The 17,128-nt window shown below is 40.3% G+C and overlaps 1 protein-coding gene across 1 annotated transcript; it reads left to right on the plus strand.

Moving 5' to 3' along the window:
* Window positions 1-12,983: 12,983 nt before the first annotated feature.
* LOC120819857 (uncharacterized) lies at window positions 12,984-16,733 on the plus strand. The gene is made up of 5 exons (XM_078086862.1): window positions 12,984-14,789; window positions 14,976-15,122; window positions 15,242-15,389; window positions 15,573-15,674; window positions 16,002-16,733. The coding sequence occupies exons 1-4, from the start codon at window positions 14,781-14,783 to the stop codon at window positions 15,650-15,652; spliced, it is 384 nt and encodes a 127-aa protein (XP_077942988.1). The 5' UTR covers window positions 12,984-14,780; the 3' UTR covers window positions 15,653-15,674; window positions 16,002-16,733.
* The last annotated feature ends 395 nt before the right edge of the window (window positions 16,734-17,128 follow it).

Raw genomic sequence — 17,128 nt, forward strand, 5'->3', positions numbered from 1 at the left:
CTCGTTGACTGGAACTAAAGGATGCACGTTCATAACACACGCCAAACACACTTTGACTGCATCCATTACATACGTGCTGTATAGTAAAGTATGTGCAGCATGTCAGTGTTGTCGTTTGGGGCTCTCATGCGTAAATCTGCGTTACCTTTTCACTGTACGCATTTTGTATGAAATGAAATATTTATGTAATTAATGATCACCGTGTCAACACAGGACCTAACGGACCTTGAGAGAGGGTTAGAGTCCAACAAAGATTGGCATCGCAAAGAGACACATTAATGAGTAAACGTCTGAAGGCAACTGAAAGTGTTGACCAAAGAACTGACACAGACATGACATCATAAGAGTTGGAAAGACTCATGCGAGACCAACTCACTCTTTATCACTCTTTATGTGTATTTGTCACTGTGTGTGTGTGTGTGTGTGTCTGTGTGTGAAGACCGTGGCCCCTCTGCTGGCCCCGCCTCTCCATGCGCAGCCGCCTAACCGTTCCTGACAGCCAGTGGCTCATTAGAGCTGCTGTTCAATGTTCCTACCTCCATCCACTCGCTCCCTGTTTCCTGGACCCAGCCCCCCAAACAATATGTGTGTGTGTGTGTGTGTGTCAGCTGGCTGCACCCAGGCCAGAGAGCCGGGACAGGCGGGAGGGGGGGGGGGGGGGGTCCTGGCCTATTCACCGGCATAAAGACATAATTAACAAAATTGGCAAAAGCTTTGAGAAACCGCCTCTTGAACACTGTGCTAGCCTTTGGTTGGTTCAACATTTTTGGCTAAGTGTGTGTGCGTTTGTGTGTGTGTCGTGTCCGATGTCCATATTAAAAGTCATAAAAGAACATTTAGGCGCATCGACCCAGACCACACACACACAAACACACGCACACGAAAAGGAACTTTTATGTTGCGAAACCCTGTATAAGATATTTAACAGCATCATTTGATTTTCGGTGGATATCAACTTATATAAGCCCAACATTTCAAAACAAGATTAAATCCAACGCAGGATGGAAAAGGTGTCTCTGCTGTGAGTCTTGTTTTCCTCTAAGAATGATCGCAGAGAAGGTCATGACTGTCACACTCACACATCTTATTCACAGAGGTGCGCGCGTGTCCATGTGTTATTGTGTGTCCATCAGCTGACTCTGACCATGAGTCAATGAGACATTGATTACAGTGACAGTGGGACAGACATCAAGGACAAACTGCTTGTAGATCAATAACGGCCCGGCGTGCTCAAAGCCTGTAGTGATTTTCTGCTGTAGCAGCAAACATTTCATACATAAACCACAGCTGCGTAACACTAACTTTATCCATCAAATATAGACTCCGCTGCGATACAAAAGAAGAGGCTGAGATGATCTGTACCAGCGAGCGCCAATAAGTTTAGTCCGCAGAAAGTTGCTCTTTTTTTGGAGTTACTGTAAGGTTGGGAGGTTTGTTTTTGTTTCCGTTAAGCCGTCTACCTCCCGTCGACTGCAGCCCCGTTTTGAGGTTAGTTTCTGTAAAGTTGTGCCTTTTGGCACCAAGCAGCATTGTGGTTTGGGAGCTTGAAGCTTGGTTAAAGATAAACTTCAGGTCTGACTGAAGAGTTCACTCTTTCTCGCTCTCCTCCCCTCCCTCAGACTCTCTCGCTCTCTCTCTGTTTCTTCCCCTCCCATCCCCCGTTTGGCCCCCAGAGTCACAACAAGAAGCAGCAAACAGCTTGTGCATCCCTCATACCAGGAGAAAATGCCCCATTTTCATCTGTTTGAATCTGACATTTTTGGCACATTAAATATTGGACATTAATAAATTAAATGTAATGAACTGACATGAAAGAAGAAAAAAAAGTCCAATGTTACAATGCGAGAAAGTATAAAAGGCAAGAGTGCAAAAGAAAGAAGCAAAACAACAACTAAAAAGAAGGCGCAAACTTTTTCCTTTAATTCTAATTAACTATTGCCTTCTGTTGCCATTGGAGATTATTTTTCATGTTCATTTATTCAAACAAATATTGAATAATTTATAGTAGCGGGAATAACAACATTAGAAATCCGAACCACTTGGTGCCAATGGAGGGAAAGAGATCTGTTTATGAGGAGTGTGGTTGAGTAGCACTTATTAAGTGTGACTTATTGGTCATTTAATCTAATTAGACCTCCATTGGGTGTTTTGTAACATTGAAATAATCATAACTGCTCAAATGAAGCTGATGCAGCTGATCGCTGACCAGCAATTGCACTTATTTACGAGGTGAATAAATGTATTAAAAATGATCTACTTTGCTAAAATAATAACATTATGTACTATAAGTCATTATGCGGACCACTGGCCATGTGTGCTGAACACCTGTACTGGTGTACTTTGCGGTTGAGTGTTCTCTGCGTCATCGTGTGTATTTGTGTGTATATGTGTGTATGTGTCTCTGGCCTGTGTGCAGTATGTAGGTTGGTGTAAGTTACACCAGGGGTCACACCCTATGATAATGTTGCATAACACATTGATTCCCGCGGATCGCATAGCACTCTTCTCATCCCCCTGTCAGCCCATCTGCTATGCATGGGATTCCTTCAAAATAAGATCCCAAATTACGTCCAATAAAAACCCTTTTTTGTATGAGTGACAGCAAATGTGTGTATGTAACAAGTCCTGTAAAAATATTCGTACATACAAGCAAACTAGTCTCTGCTAAAAGGTGAATGTTTGCACCAATTTGTACCAGGTGTCAAGAAAAGTGATGCCTACACAACATTGAAGAACGGTTGAATGGGGATAAAAGGTAACAAATCAGCAACTGCAAATCTTTGAACTGAACTGGATAAAACAATATAAATTAAAAAAAGTTAAATTAGAGATTCATTTTTTTCAAATTCAGCAAGATAATGGTGAGCTGGTAACACATTGTCATTTAACAATGAATGAAAACAACAAGTCCTTTGTATTTTGCATGTTTTTCTCAGAACAGTCTTCTCCCTGTTGACCAAAGAGGACTGTGATTTACAACACCTTGTTAAAGGGAATAGGTGTGAGACCTCCTGGTAAATCGAGCATAGCAGCAGGCTCACGTAGCACCTCAGGTCCAATTATCTGTTCCTCTCATCCTCCTCTCCGAGCAAAGGGTCCCATTAGAAGTCCATAAAACATATCACAAATAGACCAGAGACCAATTAGGTGTCCTCAAACCAATAACAGCAGGTAGACCAAGCGATGACACAGGCGTCCAATCTACATTCTCTTGCATGTGTGTCTCAGCCGCATGTGTCACAGGAGGCCGAGTCCACTCGGATGCCCTTAACAAAACTACGTGTGTCCAGACAGCCGGACCGAACTGTGTTTTAACACATTTATTAGTACATTTATGAGTTTATAAGTACAAACATTAGAAATAAGAAAAATTTGGTTAAAAAATATCAAGAAACCTTTTCTTTATTTTCTTTCAACGCAATACTTTCCGGCCATCACTTAGATGCAGCGCAAGCAATCCATCACAAACCCCGCTGTGGAGAATTACATTTATTTTTTAGCACTCCTGGCTCCAGCTCTGACAGCAATGCCAAAAAGTGGCACCAGAACTCACACTGTTTCCCCCGCCTCCACCCTCACCAGATCCCCCCCCCCCCATTCCCTCCTCCCACGCGTTACGTCCAAGCGTCCAAGTGGCCCTCCTCGGTATCGGGCATCAGCAGAGGGGGGAGCCAGTGTTGGCGGTGTGACACCAGTTCGACAACCCGACCAGAGGGGAGGAGAGAGGAGAGAGACGGATGGCAGCGATGGAGAGGAGGAGATGGGATGGGGAATGGAATAGGATTTCATAAACAACAACAATAACAGCAAGAAAACAAACAACGTTGAAAAAACAAGCTAGAGAAAAGAGAGAGGAGCAAAAGAACCTTAGAGGCACCCAAGGTCCTTGAACTAATTAAGCGGAGTTCCATTTATTTATGAGGTTTAATGAGCAGCTTTTCAATAGTTTGTTTTTAACTAATATGAATATTTCCTTTTCATTCTGTTACATAGTTGGAGAATCTCATTCTTTCCAATAATCACATCTTGGCTTTTCTGTTTCTGCACATATTGTTGTGCTTATGTGTGTTTTCCAGTTTGTTAGTTTGTATGCTGCAGATAATGAGCGAACAGCTCTCAGCTTCCTACTTCTTACTTCTTACTTTTTTTTATCAATGCAGTTGTACTAAACAGATAAGACTCCAACGGTATCATTGACCTGCCATATCTAGAGGGCCAGGAAACATATGGGGATTTATTTAGCTTAATTAAGAGTGATGCTAGATACGTGTAACAGCAAAACAAGCTACATGGACCAAAAAACTTAAAATTTGATTGGATTTCATATAGTTTCCAATTTATTTTTGATTTTTCATACGACAAAAGATGATGTGAGGCAGTTGAAGAAATGATCTTGATCTTGCTAGATTATTCCTCCTACCATTAGAGCGGCCATGGTTTCCACCCACATTTGATCAGTGATAGTGTGTTTACATTATTTGTAGTTAAAGTAGCTAAAGCATGTTGGCAAAATAACAACTTGAATTCATAAGCAAACAGCTCCCCAATCATTAATGAATCTTCCCCGAATCCCTTTTTGGCTTCACATAGGACACAAGGTCCACACATCTGTCTGACTCTTAACGTCAGTACAGGACGGATTGATTGTTTCCAGCAACATTGTGGCTACAACAAAAAACAGGGACAAAATCAATGAGCAATTTCCAGCAGATGTTAATCAAAATCCTGTTCACATCCTGCTGTAAATAGGCGCAATTTTCGGATCGTCATTAACGAAGGCCATATTATCCAGCCATACTGGCCTCATATGCCGGATTTCTCTGGGAGGCCCTGCAGGAATATGAATCAATGAATGATAGAACGAATCCATAGTAACCCTATTGAATGTTCATTCTGCACAGTATGTGCGTGTGTGTGCGTTCTCCTCAGAAGTGAACCCTGCCGGCCTGGCCAACAGTCCTAATGGCCATATGGCTGACTTTATTTATACATAATGTAATTCTCTGTGAGGTTGGGTGTGCATGTTACTGAGTGTGAGCTCTTTCTTTGTGTGTTTGAAGCTGTCAGATTGAATGTTCATACATTTGTTTTACTCTTTACAGACTCTATGGGTATGAGTGGGCATGCATGTACGGTATGCTGCATGTTAACATGTAGCCATATTTCATTTCATCAGTCACGTTCATTTTTAAATAATTGTTTTGGTTTGAAACCCTGACTGAAAAGAAAAGCTGCTTCAGCTGTTGGCCCATCGAGAGCCGTTAATTTCTACTTAATCTTAATACGTTTCACTAAAAACAAATGCCACACTTGAGCATTCAAAAGACCCGTGTACTCAAAACATGTTTTGAAACATAAGAGCGGCAGTGAGTCATGAAACGCTGCCACCGTTTGCAATCAGCATGTGCGCATATTGCTGAGACAAACCACCGGACTTCAATCACATGAGTGGCAATTTGTGAGCAGTTGGAGGATGAAATATAACAATATTGTCTCTTTAAAAAAAAGACATCATATTTCAAACAAGTCCCCTAGTTTCTGTGTGGGTTTCTGTTTGTTGTATCTTGTGGGGACATACGTCACCAGGGGAAGAAGAATCGCGTCCCCATAACGTAAATCATCTCCAGGAGATTAATGTTAATGTAATCTCCACAATGTTCATTAAACATAAATGTGTGTGTATGTCTATGCTTTATTACAACTTGCATGTGTTTGTAGTTTTAGTGTAGTTTGTAGTTTTATCATTTAAGTCAATTATGATTTTATTGCGTTCATCAATGTAATTGCTTAGATCTTGGCTTTGCTACAAATTCTGATGGGGTCAGAAACAAGTTGTATTTAAGTCAAAATTTTATACTTAAAATGTCATAGACATAATGCTCCATCGCACAGGAAACGTCTGTGCGTACACAACTACGGCAAGTACAGTGATGTCACAGAACCAGCACAACTAGAAGATCGCTTTACAAAGTGTTTTCTGAAAACATCTTAAAAAAAAATCCATTAAACTTCATTGTTGTGCTGACACCACATTCCCAGATCTCCACATTTACTACATCGACATAAATAATGGGACCAAGTCCCGATCATTAACCACAATCACAGTGCAGCTGATTATTCTTCACTGTCCTGAAACAACAAGTGGGAAAATCCCCGCGATCGCTTGGAAGGTTTTTTCTTGAGCGCCGTAATCAGGTCGGTGTCGGGCGGTAATCCGTCGACAGCTCACGTCATCCAGCATTCACCTGAGCTGCACCGCAGCTACCTGACACGAGGCGAAGGACGAGTGGACACACGTGAAGGAGGCTGACGGGGGGCGAGAGGGTGACCACACAGAGGACTACCGGATGCTGCAAATTCATTTGAAAGCCCTTCTGCCTCCCAAAACACAGCCTGTGGGGCCCTGCCACTCTCACACTACGACCCCCCCCCCGTCCCCTGTGTGACCATCAACACGGTTGTGTGCGCAAGCATGCGTGTGTATGTGTGTTTTATGTACGCCGGCGTATTTGTTGTGTGACTCCAGGTGTGAATATAACATATGTGTGTCTTTGATGTGATTTTGTTTTTTAGCATCTTCCCCCCCCATCTCTCTCTCTCTCTCTCTCTCTGTGTGTGTGTGTGCGTGTGGGGGGGTGTCTGTGTATGAGTGTGTTTGTGTGAGGATGATGAGTTGTGACAGGTGTTGTGGCCGCTAGTGCTGGAGGAGAGGGCGGAGGAGGAAGAGGGGGGAGTAAACGAGAGCAACACAGATGATTATTTAATTACTGTCTAATACTTGGTCCCCCCTCCCTCTCTCTTCCCCTTCTCTTTCTCTCCAACTCTCCTTGCCCTCCTCTCTCTGCACACACACACACACACACACACACACACACACACACGCACACACACCCTTTCGCCTCCCCCTCTCCGTTTTCATCCTTTCTTTATTAATGAATAATCCGGGCCTTTCTACAAATCCGCCGGGGCTTACCATACCCCCCAGACACTGCATGTATTTTTGAGTGTGTGTTTGTGTGAGTATGTGTGTGTGTGTGTGTGTGTGTGTGTGTTTTTTTTTTTTTGTTGAGGACATTTTTCTTTATGCATAGATGTGTATAGGTTGTGTGCATGTGCGGTGCCGTTTTGTGCACACGCCATTGCTTTATATAACTTGCGTGAGTTAAACTGTAGCTGTGTGTGTGTATGTGTGTACTCCAGTAGTGTGTAATGATGTCGCACACACAGATGCAGAGGTGGTCCCTCTGAGGCTGTACTTAACTTGATATTGGGAAATGTATTATCTGGGGTTCAGGGGGCGTGTCTACTGGGCATGCGCCACCTAAACGTGTAGCCTGAATATGAGTGGATGTCGTCTTTGGGATGTCAACCACTGGTTTGTGGGCAACCGGTCAGAAGCTTTGAGTTGGCATTTTGCGATGCATCTTCAATGCGTAAACGACCATATTTAGACTGCGTAAGAGTGACGCCGTCTACAGACGCTGTCTACAGTGCAGTCTGCTTTATCTGTATTTACTAAATAGGATCTTGATATAACAAAAGAAAAATCGTGCTGTATTGAAACTAGCGGTTGAGCCCATCAGCTCATGTTTTATGAGTTTAAATCAAGTGATAAGGAGGGTAATTTGCTCATAGACTGCTATGGCATCTAACGTTTAACCATCCAATGACTTCTATCTATGTATGATGCATGCGGTGTGAACCTACGTCATTAAATATCAGTGTGGTATCATTATTCCATTGACTGTATGCAGCCATGAATGGATGTTTTACGGGAAAACAAAGAGTCATTAGTCAGCGTGTACTAACAATTCATTAAGTATTCACTGCGCAGGCTTCACACTCTACTCTCACTCTTCCTCCGTCTCTCTCCCACCTCCATTTGCTCTTCTCACCTCATTCTTTTTCGACCCTCTCCATCCTCACCTCTCCACTCACGTCTCCACTTCATCTCCACACCTCTCTCCTCACTGCCGCCCCTCTCCCTCCTCCCCCCCTCCTCCCCCCCTCCACATCTCGTCCCTTGTATCTTCTCCATCTTCCCCACGCCTCCCTCTTCCCTTATCGCTCTTGTTAATAATTCAACAGCAGTGCACACATGAGTGGTCATCGCCGAGCTTCACATGGGGGGGATCTGGAGGACAAATGAACCATAAGGGTGGAGGAATTAAAAACTTCCCCACGGCTCGACTACAGGGCCGAAGGAATCTGCCGCCTGCCTGCCTGGCTGAAGCCCGTCTGTGCGTTCTTCCCCCCCCCCGCGCGCTAAATGTGAGCACGCCTTTTTCAGGGTGGGGGTTTTAAATGCTAAGTATGCCCTGAGTGGGGACCGCCTGGTGACATTTTGTCTCTTCACACAGCTTGTTCTCCTATTAGAGAGTTGCAGAGACACTCTTTGTGTCAGCTAGGACGCACCCGTTTGTGCATCTAAAAAGACAATGGGATGCAAACACAAAAATGTAAATTATAGATAGTGACACATTCCGCGACATTTACTCAAAGCTAGTGAATTAAGCCCCTATTTAAATAAACTGGACAAATCTATTATGTCTGCCTGTTTAAAATTCCATGAATAACTGTGAAATATTAACTTAATAAACTATATATTTCCTAGATTTTTTGCTTAGCATCGGGCAGAATTAGGTTTAGAACATCAACAGCATCTCTCATTCAGTTGGTTGTGCTCATTTCACCCAACCGTTAAAAATTTGACTAAATATATGCTGTTATTGTGCTGCAATCCTTTGTTTAAGTCTGTTTATCATGATTATCATAGTGAACTCTCCCATCAGCTGGCGTGAAACTTTTCGGAGAAAGAAAGATTTCTTGTATTTGATACAATTGATGAAAACTCTCATGATTTGATTTAAATGTGGTAAATGTTGTAACTGCTCTGAACGAATTAAGTTCTGACTTGAATCAGTTGAAATGTCTCTTTTGGTCATTTGTTGTGTGTATACAAAGTATACAAGATGTAAAATCGACATGTCGCTGCGGTTCTCAAAGCTCTTGCAGCTGAAGCATTTGTGTGTTTACATCTAAGACCGTGAGAGACTTTGGTTCTACACATTAATCCCGCAAAAAGGACATTCTTCACCTTTTCACAACACGCTCCACAGACTCGACCGCACTTACTTTTTAAATATAGAAAGGTCGCCAACGTCTTCTACATCTTTAGTGAAACTTTGTCTGCGACTATTCAATTTCACATTCCAGTCAGTGAGAGTTGAACATCTGGATACACATCTGAAAAGTTGTTAAAGATGCAAACAGCCATCTCAGCGCAGTTACAAGAATTGATGTTCTCATCTCCGAGGTGTCAGTCTTCAACTGAAACAGGGCTCAGAGTTACATCAGATCATCAGAGGTGAGTCTCTATTATCAATAGAACACACTCCCATCTCTTTATTTACCAGAGTTGAGTTTTGTTCTTCAGTAAAAACAAAGAAACACTTGACACTTGACAGATGATGGAACAATTTATTTGAAATCCCACAAACAATGTAAGAGGTTTATATAAAGCACAAAACAACAATCACTTGTTAGCATCTCCTTGCTTTTATTAAAACAACTGTTACTATATCTGTAGGCTACATCTAAATATCTGGGGGGGGGGGGGGGTACTTATACCAAAACTGTTTATTTACTCCCTAAACCGTCATATTTTCTGTTTTTTCTCTTACACACACAAGCAAATACATTTAACAAAGGCAAAAAATACATTGATACCCACAAATTGGGTCGGTTACAGTGACGGCTCCGGTGTTGTTTAAGTAGGTCTCACTCTTCACAACTCAAGACCACAGTGGGGCAAAATATGTACCTCACTATAAGCAAATACACAAAAAGAAGGGAAACGGTGGAGAGAGATTGTTGACTTTGTCTCCTTTTATCAATTATACCGTTTTATCATCTCGGATTTGTCAGTACGTACTTATATATGCATATATTCTTTTATCCTACGCAGGAAATACCCTGTTTTTCCTTTCCTAAAGCTTGCAATGGTAAACAGAACAGAGGAGAGAAAGAGATGAACGGAAGGTCGACTCACGCAGCGGAAGGAAGAGGACGAGGTGTGATTTGCTCCAACATCCTTTTGATTTCACCACAGCAACAGATCTGTCAGTCAAGGAGCCAAGAAGCAGGTGACTGTCACAGCATAGGTGCTGTGGTAATGACAGACTGCCGGCCAACACACACACACACACACACACACACACACACACACACACACACACACACACACACACAACTGATTCAGGGAGGCTGTGCAAGACAACAAAAAAACACTGTGGCAAAATAACACACACAAACACAGCACAACAGAGTGCACTGGAAAAAATCAAAATCTTACCAAGTATATTTGTCTCATTTCTAGTCAAAATATCCCATTACACTTAATATAAGATACAAATGCCTACCACATACGATTTCAGCAAGATATAGGGACTTGTTTTAAGACAATACATCTTGAATATCTTGTTAAGTGAAAAGGTCTTGAAAACATCTAGTTTTGAGTCATATGTCATATGAAACAAGCTTTTTTAACTTTTGAAGAGATTTTTAAGCTGCTGTGTTGTTTGCAAAAGATAAATCATCTTGTTTCAGAAATTAGACTTTTTTGATTTAAGAAAATATATCTTGTTTATAGGAAATCCTTAAGTTTCAACGGATTTGGACGAAAACTCATAGTTCTGGAGTCTCTGCTGTTTGCCTCATGGTGATCACAAGACTAGGGATTCCCAGAATGTTGAACTATTCTTTCAATCAAGTTTATCAGCATCCACAAAAATATTGGCTTGAGCTAGGTAGGGAACTTGTACCTCATAAGATAAATAATGATCATTCCACTCATTTATAGAGAGAGGCTGGCATTCAAAACAATACAGTGAAGAATTTACTATGTAGATGTTTTTCACAAGTCCAGACTCTGGAGTACTATTGATGACATTACAAATAACCAAAGTTTTCTCACATCTACACTTATTTCCATGTTGCATTATCCACTTTACCGAAACTATATGTTGAAGGTTCTGTATTTCTAAGAAGTCTTTAATCTTTCCTTCTACGTAGTGAACATTTTGAACCTCAGAGACTGGGCCGATATCAACTTGACTTGAAAAAATTGGATGTGTCTCATGCACATTCTGACTACATTCATGCATGCTCTTTAACAAAACCAGCATCTGCCCTGCTGACTGTTTCAGTTTATTGTCATTTGATGACAGTGTATTGACCGATATGGGGCAAGGCTTATCTCTTACATCCAAAAGAGAGTAAAGGATAACAATAATTGCACTGTTGAATGCGTCTAACTCCATATGCTCTGAAAGCACAAAATGGTTTAAAACACATTTGATTTAATTTGGGGCAACACCTTCAAGAATAATATGCATGATGTCTTGTGGAGTTTGATTATATCAAAGTGAGGAAATTCTGTTAATTTGCTTCTCCTATTAATACCATATAATACCAGAAAGTCAGTGCTTGCTTTTTTAATGTCTCTACATTGTCGATATGACTTGTCATGGTCCTTTTAACAAACAAATCTTCATTAAATTGCTCCTGCATGTCGTCAAAGTTGCATTCAAGTGTCTGCATTTACTGTAAGCAAATCCTACTCCTTCCTTAAATCCAGCCACTTCATGTTGAGCTAGAGTGTCTCCACACACAGTCATAAGCGCCCCAAAAATTGTCTTCTCACCATTTGCAGTGACAACTTTTAACACTATCATACAGCTCAATCAAGTCACAATTAATGCTCTCAAGCACCTTATCAATACCACAATCAGAAATATCTTTTGATTTTACCATGGCAAGCAGACGAATGGCAGCAAGTCTTGATCTGTATTTAGGGTTGATGTTACCTAAGGTGTAATAAATCAATAACAATTTGTTTTTGCTTGCCCGAGATCCAAGAGGATTGCACAATTCAATTTCATTTGTATATAAAATGAATTGCAATGCTGTGGGGACTCTCAAAAACAGTGGGTGTGATTTTAAAAATGTCTCCATCAATACAATCGTGAAAAAATCCATCCCGGCATGGCTGTGGCCCCTGATCAATCATTGCAAGAACTCTTGGATGCATTAACAGCTGTTCCAAACTTCAACAATGGTATATAATAAAAGTAATGGTGTTCAATGGTAAGAACTCTCATAACATACCGTATTTTTTTATATAATCGTCTCTGGTTCAACTGGCTGTAACAGTTCTTTGATTGTTTTATCCTGCAAATGTGTTGTAGCGATTTGACTGAAAGGGTCATTAAACTGGTCAAATACTCCCATCACATCACTCTTCAGTTGACCAAGGTCCCCAGAATGTGTCTGAATCATGTTATGTTATACACTCATATAGTCACTAGGACAGCCATCAATGCCACACACTATGCGAAAGTCAGGGCTGCGACTGTGTAAAGAGTTGATGTGACTCAATGTTTTTCAGTGTAAACGCCACAAAAATGTAGCATATGAAACAACGGCAGATCATCTTGGAGGAGCAAGGTTCCTAACGTTAAGGCGAGTGCAGCAAGCCAACACGTTATATCCAGCCCGGGAGAAATTACCGGTAGTTTATCAAGTTCTTATTTAGTTATCTTTACAGAATAATTCATCTGAAATGGGCAACAATTTAGTCAAGCTATACACAAATATAACACATTCCTAAAAACACTCAAAAACTAGTTGTTTTTAATTAATTTGAAAAAAATAATTAATGCCATAAACCCCTGTTTTGTAAATGGTAGCAGTCTACGGCTCAGCAGTGGGCAGGCTGTCCCGCTATTTTACGTTAGTCCTCATTAAAGATTAAACAAAAAAGAGAGAGGACACACTCCACTACTATTTCCGTCTCTGAAAAACAACGCGTTTTATTCAAAATCTGAGCATAATACAGTGAGCATAATACAGTCACTAGTTCTTTGAAGGAGTGAGACGTCTTACTCGTTTGTCGTGTCTGTTGAAAGTTGGGCATGCGCAGTACGGAACACAGACGGCTCACTGGAGGGAACGTTACAGGTGCGTAATTAAGCTGCCTCGTCCGAGACGGTTTGAATTCGTATTTCATTGCAGGTTAAGTTGTATCGAATATCTCAGTTTTTTTAGTCCAATACATTTTAAATATTATATTTAATATTATTTGTTGTGTACACTGTTGCAGCCGAGCACAAGCTAACGTTAGCTAGCTATCTTGCTAGCTAACGTTAGCTAACGTTATTTAACTTGCTAGCTAAAACTGCTAACAGCATGGACGAACTTGATGACGTCACGGTGTCGACTTTAAGAGGTAACGTAGTCAAATATACATTTTTAACGTGGTTATTAATTTTTCGTCATATTTATTTTGCACCAGTAACACCAAGAAAAATCCCTTTTAAGTAAAAACCTACTTTGCAATACTTATGATTCATCAGAGAGGTTAAGATCAGCTAAATTTAAACAGATTAAGACTTGCAGTCCTCTCTATAAAATCGGTAGTAACTCTTAATTCTGAACAGATTTGAATGGAATGGTTTTATTATAAATTGGATAAATTTAACTTTATACTGGTTACGTGTTTCAATTAAATCCAGTTACTGGGGTGGATCTACTCTGTTCTATTATACTAAAACATTCGGAATAACCACAACTTAAAATATAAATTATTTAGAATGTATGCTTTTATGAGTTTCTAAAAAATGTAGATTGCTATATACATTCAGTAAATTTGAATTAAAATTGCTTCAGAATTAAGAGAGTTACGACTGATTAAAATGTTTAATTTACCACTCTGATGTGATGCATAATCCACTGAGGTATGTCATTTCTTTATCTATTGTTATATCATGTGTATTTACATTTTTTGATGATGAAGTTCATTCATTTTCTGCTTGTTTAGTAAGTATTTATATCCAACACCATAAGGCAATCACTAAACCTACCTTCATTATCACTAAAAGGAGAATATTAACACAAACTATTTAGGATTATTGTTATAACCTTAGTGGAGTTGTCAATGCTGCATCACAATTTGTGTTAAGACAGTATAAATTAAAAGTTGCTTTTACAAATACTTAATTATCTTTTATTTTACAGGAAACTGTAGACTCAAAATCAACGAGCAGTTCTACTTCTATGATTGGGTCACCCCTATCTCAGACATCCACTCAAGTAAAAAGATGTCCCGCAAAGCACACAACACCTGAAAATGTTGTGAAGTTATCCTTCCCCGAATATGTATTGCACACTGACACCAAACTAGAGCAATGCCGAAAACAATATTTTGAGTTGGCGAAGGCCGGCGAAGAGAGAAACTGCCAAATGTCAAAGGACCTCAGATGTCGGCTCATCCGAAACACCATGACCAGTATGATCGCAATCCTGAGGGCAACGGGGGACAGAGACAGATACCCGTCAAAGCCAGAAATAACAGCTATGGCAAAGCGAACAGTGCTGTACTACCCCATGCTGCAGGGCCGAGACCTGAGCAGCAAGTATGCATGGGTAGGTCAAATGCATCCAGGTGCATGTTTGATGTTTGAAGCATTTATTTGAATTTTTCTTGTCACAGGTTACTGTGTACTCACAGCTATACAAAAGATTGAAAAATTTGAGATCACCCCAAAAGACCAATCCAAAGAGGCGCCGACTCGAGGAGCTAAAGTGCCAACCTGACTGACCCAGATGAATTTGATTCAAGTGACTCAACAGTCATTCTGGATCTCCCCTCAAAAGGGGGTAGCATTCAAGCATTCAAGACTTCCCTTCTGAAGGGAGTAGCACCCCTGACTCGGGCAACAATGCCAGATGTGAGTTCTAACATTACATTTACAAATTTACCATTGTGTGGTGTTCATAGTTTACACTTCTTTTGATTGGAAGACTAATAAACTGGAAGACTCAAACTAATTGCTACCATATTATTTATAAAGTTACTAATTTCTATGAATTAATGCCATGTATTTAATTATGTATATTTCTGTCCTTCATCTAAGATGCCCGCATCTTTGCGTAAGAAGAAAACTCCAAACCGTGAGTCCGTCTCTCAGCTCCTGGATTTGGAATTTTCAGCCAGAAGAGCATTCATTGATTCTTTTTGCGAGGAGGACAGACACAAGAAAATTCCAGAGGACATTGGACATGTAAGTCATTATTGACTAAGCATAATTTAAAACATGGCACCACACAAAACAATGTCTTGTATGCCAATTTCTGTATCCTACCCAATGCAGTCAAATGTCTTTATTTGTATGTTGGATAGGTGATGGAGGAGCTTCAACGCATTCTGGACAAAAATAACATCCATTACATTGATGAGCTGAAGGGAAGATGGGACGACTTCTGCCAGAAGGTGCAGTTTTTTGGTGTGTGGAAAAAGCTGCTGAAACCCTCAGTAGGAATGGACAAAGGTAAGCAATGATGTTTGATGTTATTAGGGTGGACATTAGGCAGGTTTATGTGCTAGTGTCTTCTTTTCATCTGTGGTGGCTATCGCATGATTTGTGTAACTTTTTTTGTATTTTAGCAGATGTTGTAAACTGTTGGTCAGATTTGACCTTGTATTACACATATTATCCTCAACAATTGAACAGGCTCTCAGTATCCTACGTGTGCTGCCTTCATTGTCCCCCTCTTCATCTGCTCCTCTGAAGAAGTTAGGACATGTGAGTGAGGCTCTTGTGCATGTCCTCAAGGTAAGCAAAATGAATGCACTACTTGGTTAATAGTTTTTATTGACCTAGTGAAGACCTAAAAAGACTGGCCTAGCCCAACAAATGTAAATACATTTATATAGATTCAAATACAGTGTGTTAAGCAACACAATGTTTTGCAGTAGACCCACAGACACATTCTGATATTCTTTATATCTGTGGTTCTAAAGCTTCTTAGACAGTGTGCCACCTCAGTAAATATTGGACTCCTCAAGTACCACTAAAATCACTGATGTAAAAGAAAACCATAGCTCCTCCTCTGAATTTTTCTTTATCCTGATGGAAAGATGTCCATTTTATGTGTTTAAGGAAAAAGAAGACCCCAATGACTATTTGAAGAAACGTCGTCTCTCCTGCCCAGTCCTTATTGTGAGTTTGTCCAACTGCCTCCTGGCTGTAGGAGATGTGCTGATAACTACGCTCCCAAAAGACAAGGTAACACAGGGTGTTTTATACCTTACGGCCTACTATTATGCTCTACACCTTACTTACCCCAGGTGCGTAGCCACTCTGCTCTCTGTCATAAAAACGGAGGTTCTCTTGGACACAATCCATGAGCGAGACCTCACACCATCTTTCAAGAAGGGCATGGCTGACTGGAAAGCTTTTGTTGGCAAGTAAAGCCGTTTCCATTCTTATTTAGCAAATGTTTCCCAATGTTAAGGTCGCAATAATAACAATGTTGTTGATCTATTGAGGGACACAGTGGTCAAATATTTATGTTAATGTTAGCCCAAGACCCATAACTTGTTGCAATAATAAGCACATTGTAAGTGTATTGAGGAGACAGAGGTCAGATGATTATGTCTGACTGTAATCCATGTGTTACACATATATGTCATGTTTTGCTATGTTTTTTTACTATTATTAGTATTTTATTACAGTGCCATACACACTGCGCCAAAACATGACTGGTGCTGCAGGCACAGTGTAACTGACTGACTGCACTGTATTGTAAGAATTGTTTGCTCCCTCCTGCATTTCAGAGCTAAAGAGGCATGCTCTTTCTTATGCAAATAAAATATTTGTTTGTTTAATGCACAACTTGTTTTCATTGAAGTATGCGTTTGTCTTAAATTTAGAACAGTATCACTATTGTAGAGCTAACATTAAGTTAAAAGCACTTGAATTTAGATTAGTTATGATACAAAAGCACTTCTTATGAGTAAAACAATGCATAATATGAGTATTTCCAGCTAACTTCAAGACATTTTTTATCCTAAAATGCTTAAATAATCACTTTTTAATCTTATTTCAAGTTGGTGGTGGTCTAAAATCTAGGACAATGTCACTATTTTAGAACTTTAAATGAGTTAAATACACTTGAAATAAGAGGGATGCCATGAACAGTGAAAAAATAAAAAGCTACTTTTGAGCATTTCAAGCTTATTATGATACACAACACTTTCTAATACTAGTAAAATATAGCTCAAAAT

This window comes from Gasterosteus aculeatus, chromosome 13, assembly GCF_964276395.1.
Source record: "Gasterosteus aculeatus chromosome 13, fGasAcu3.hap1.1, whole genome shotgun sequence".
In the NCBI taxonomy this organism is placed as follows: domain Eukaryota; kingdom Metazoa; phylum Chordata; class Actinopteri; order Perciformes; family Gasterosteidae; genus Gasterosteus; species Gasterosteus aculeatus.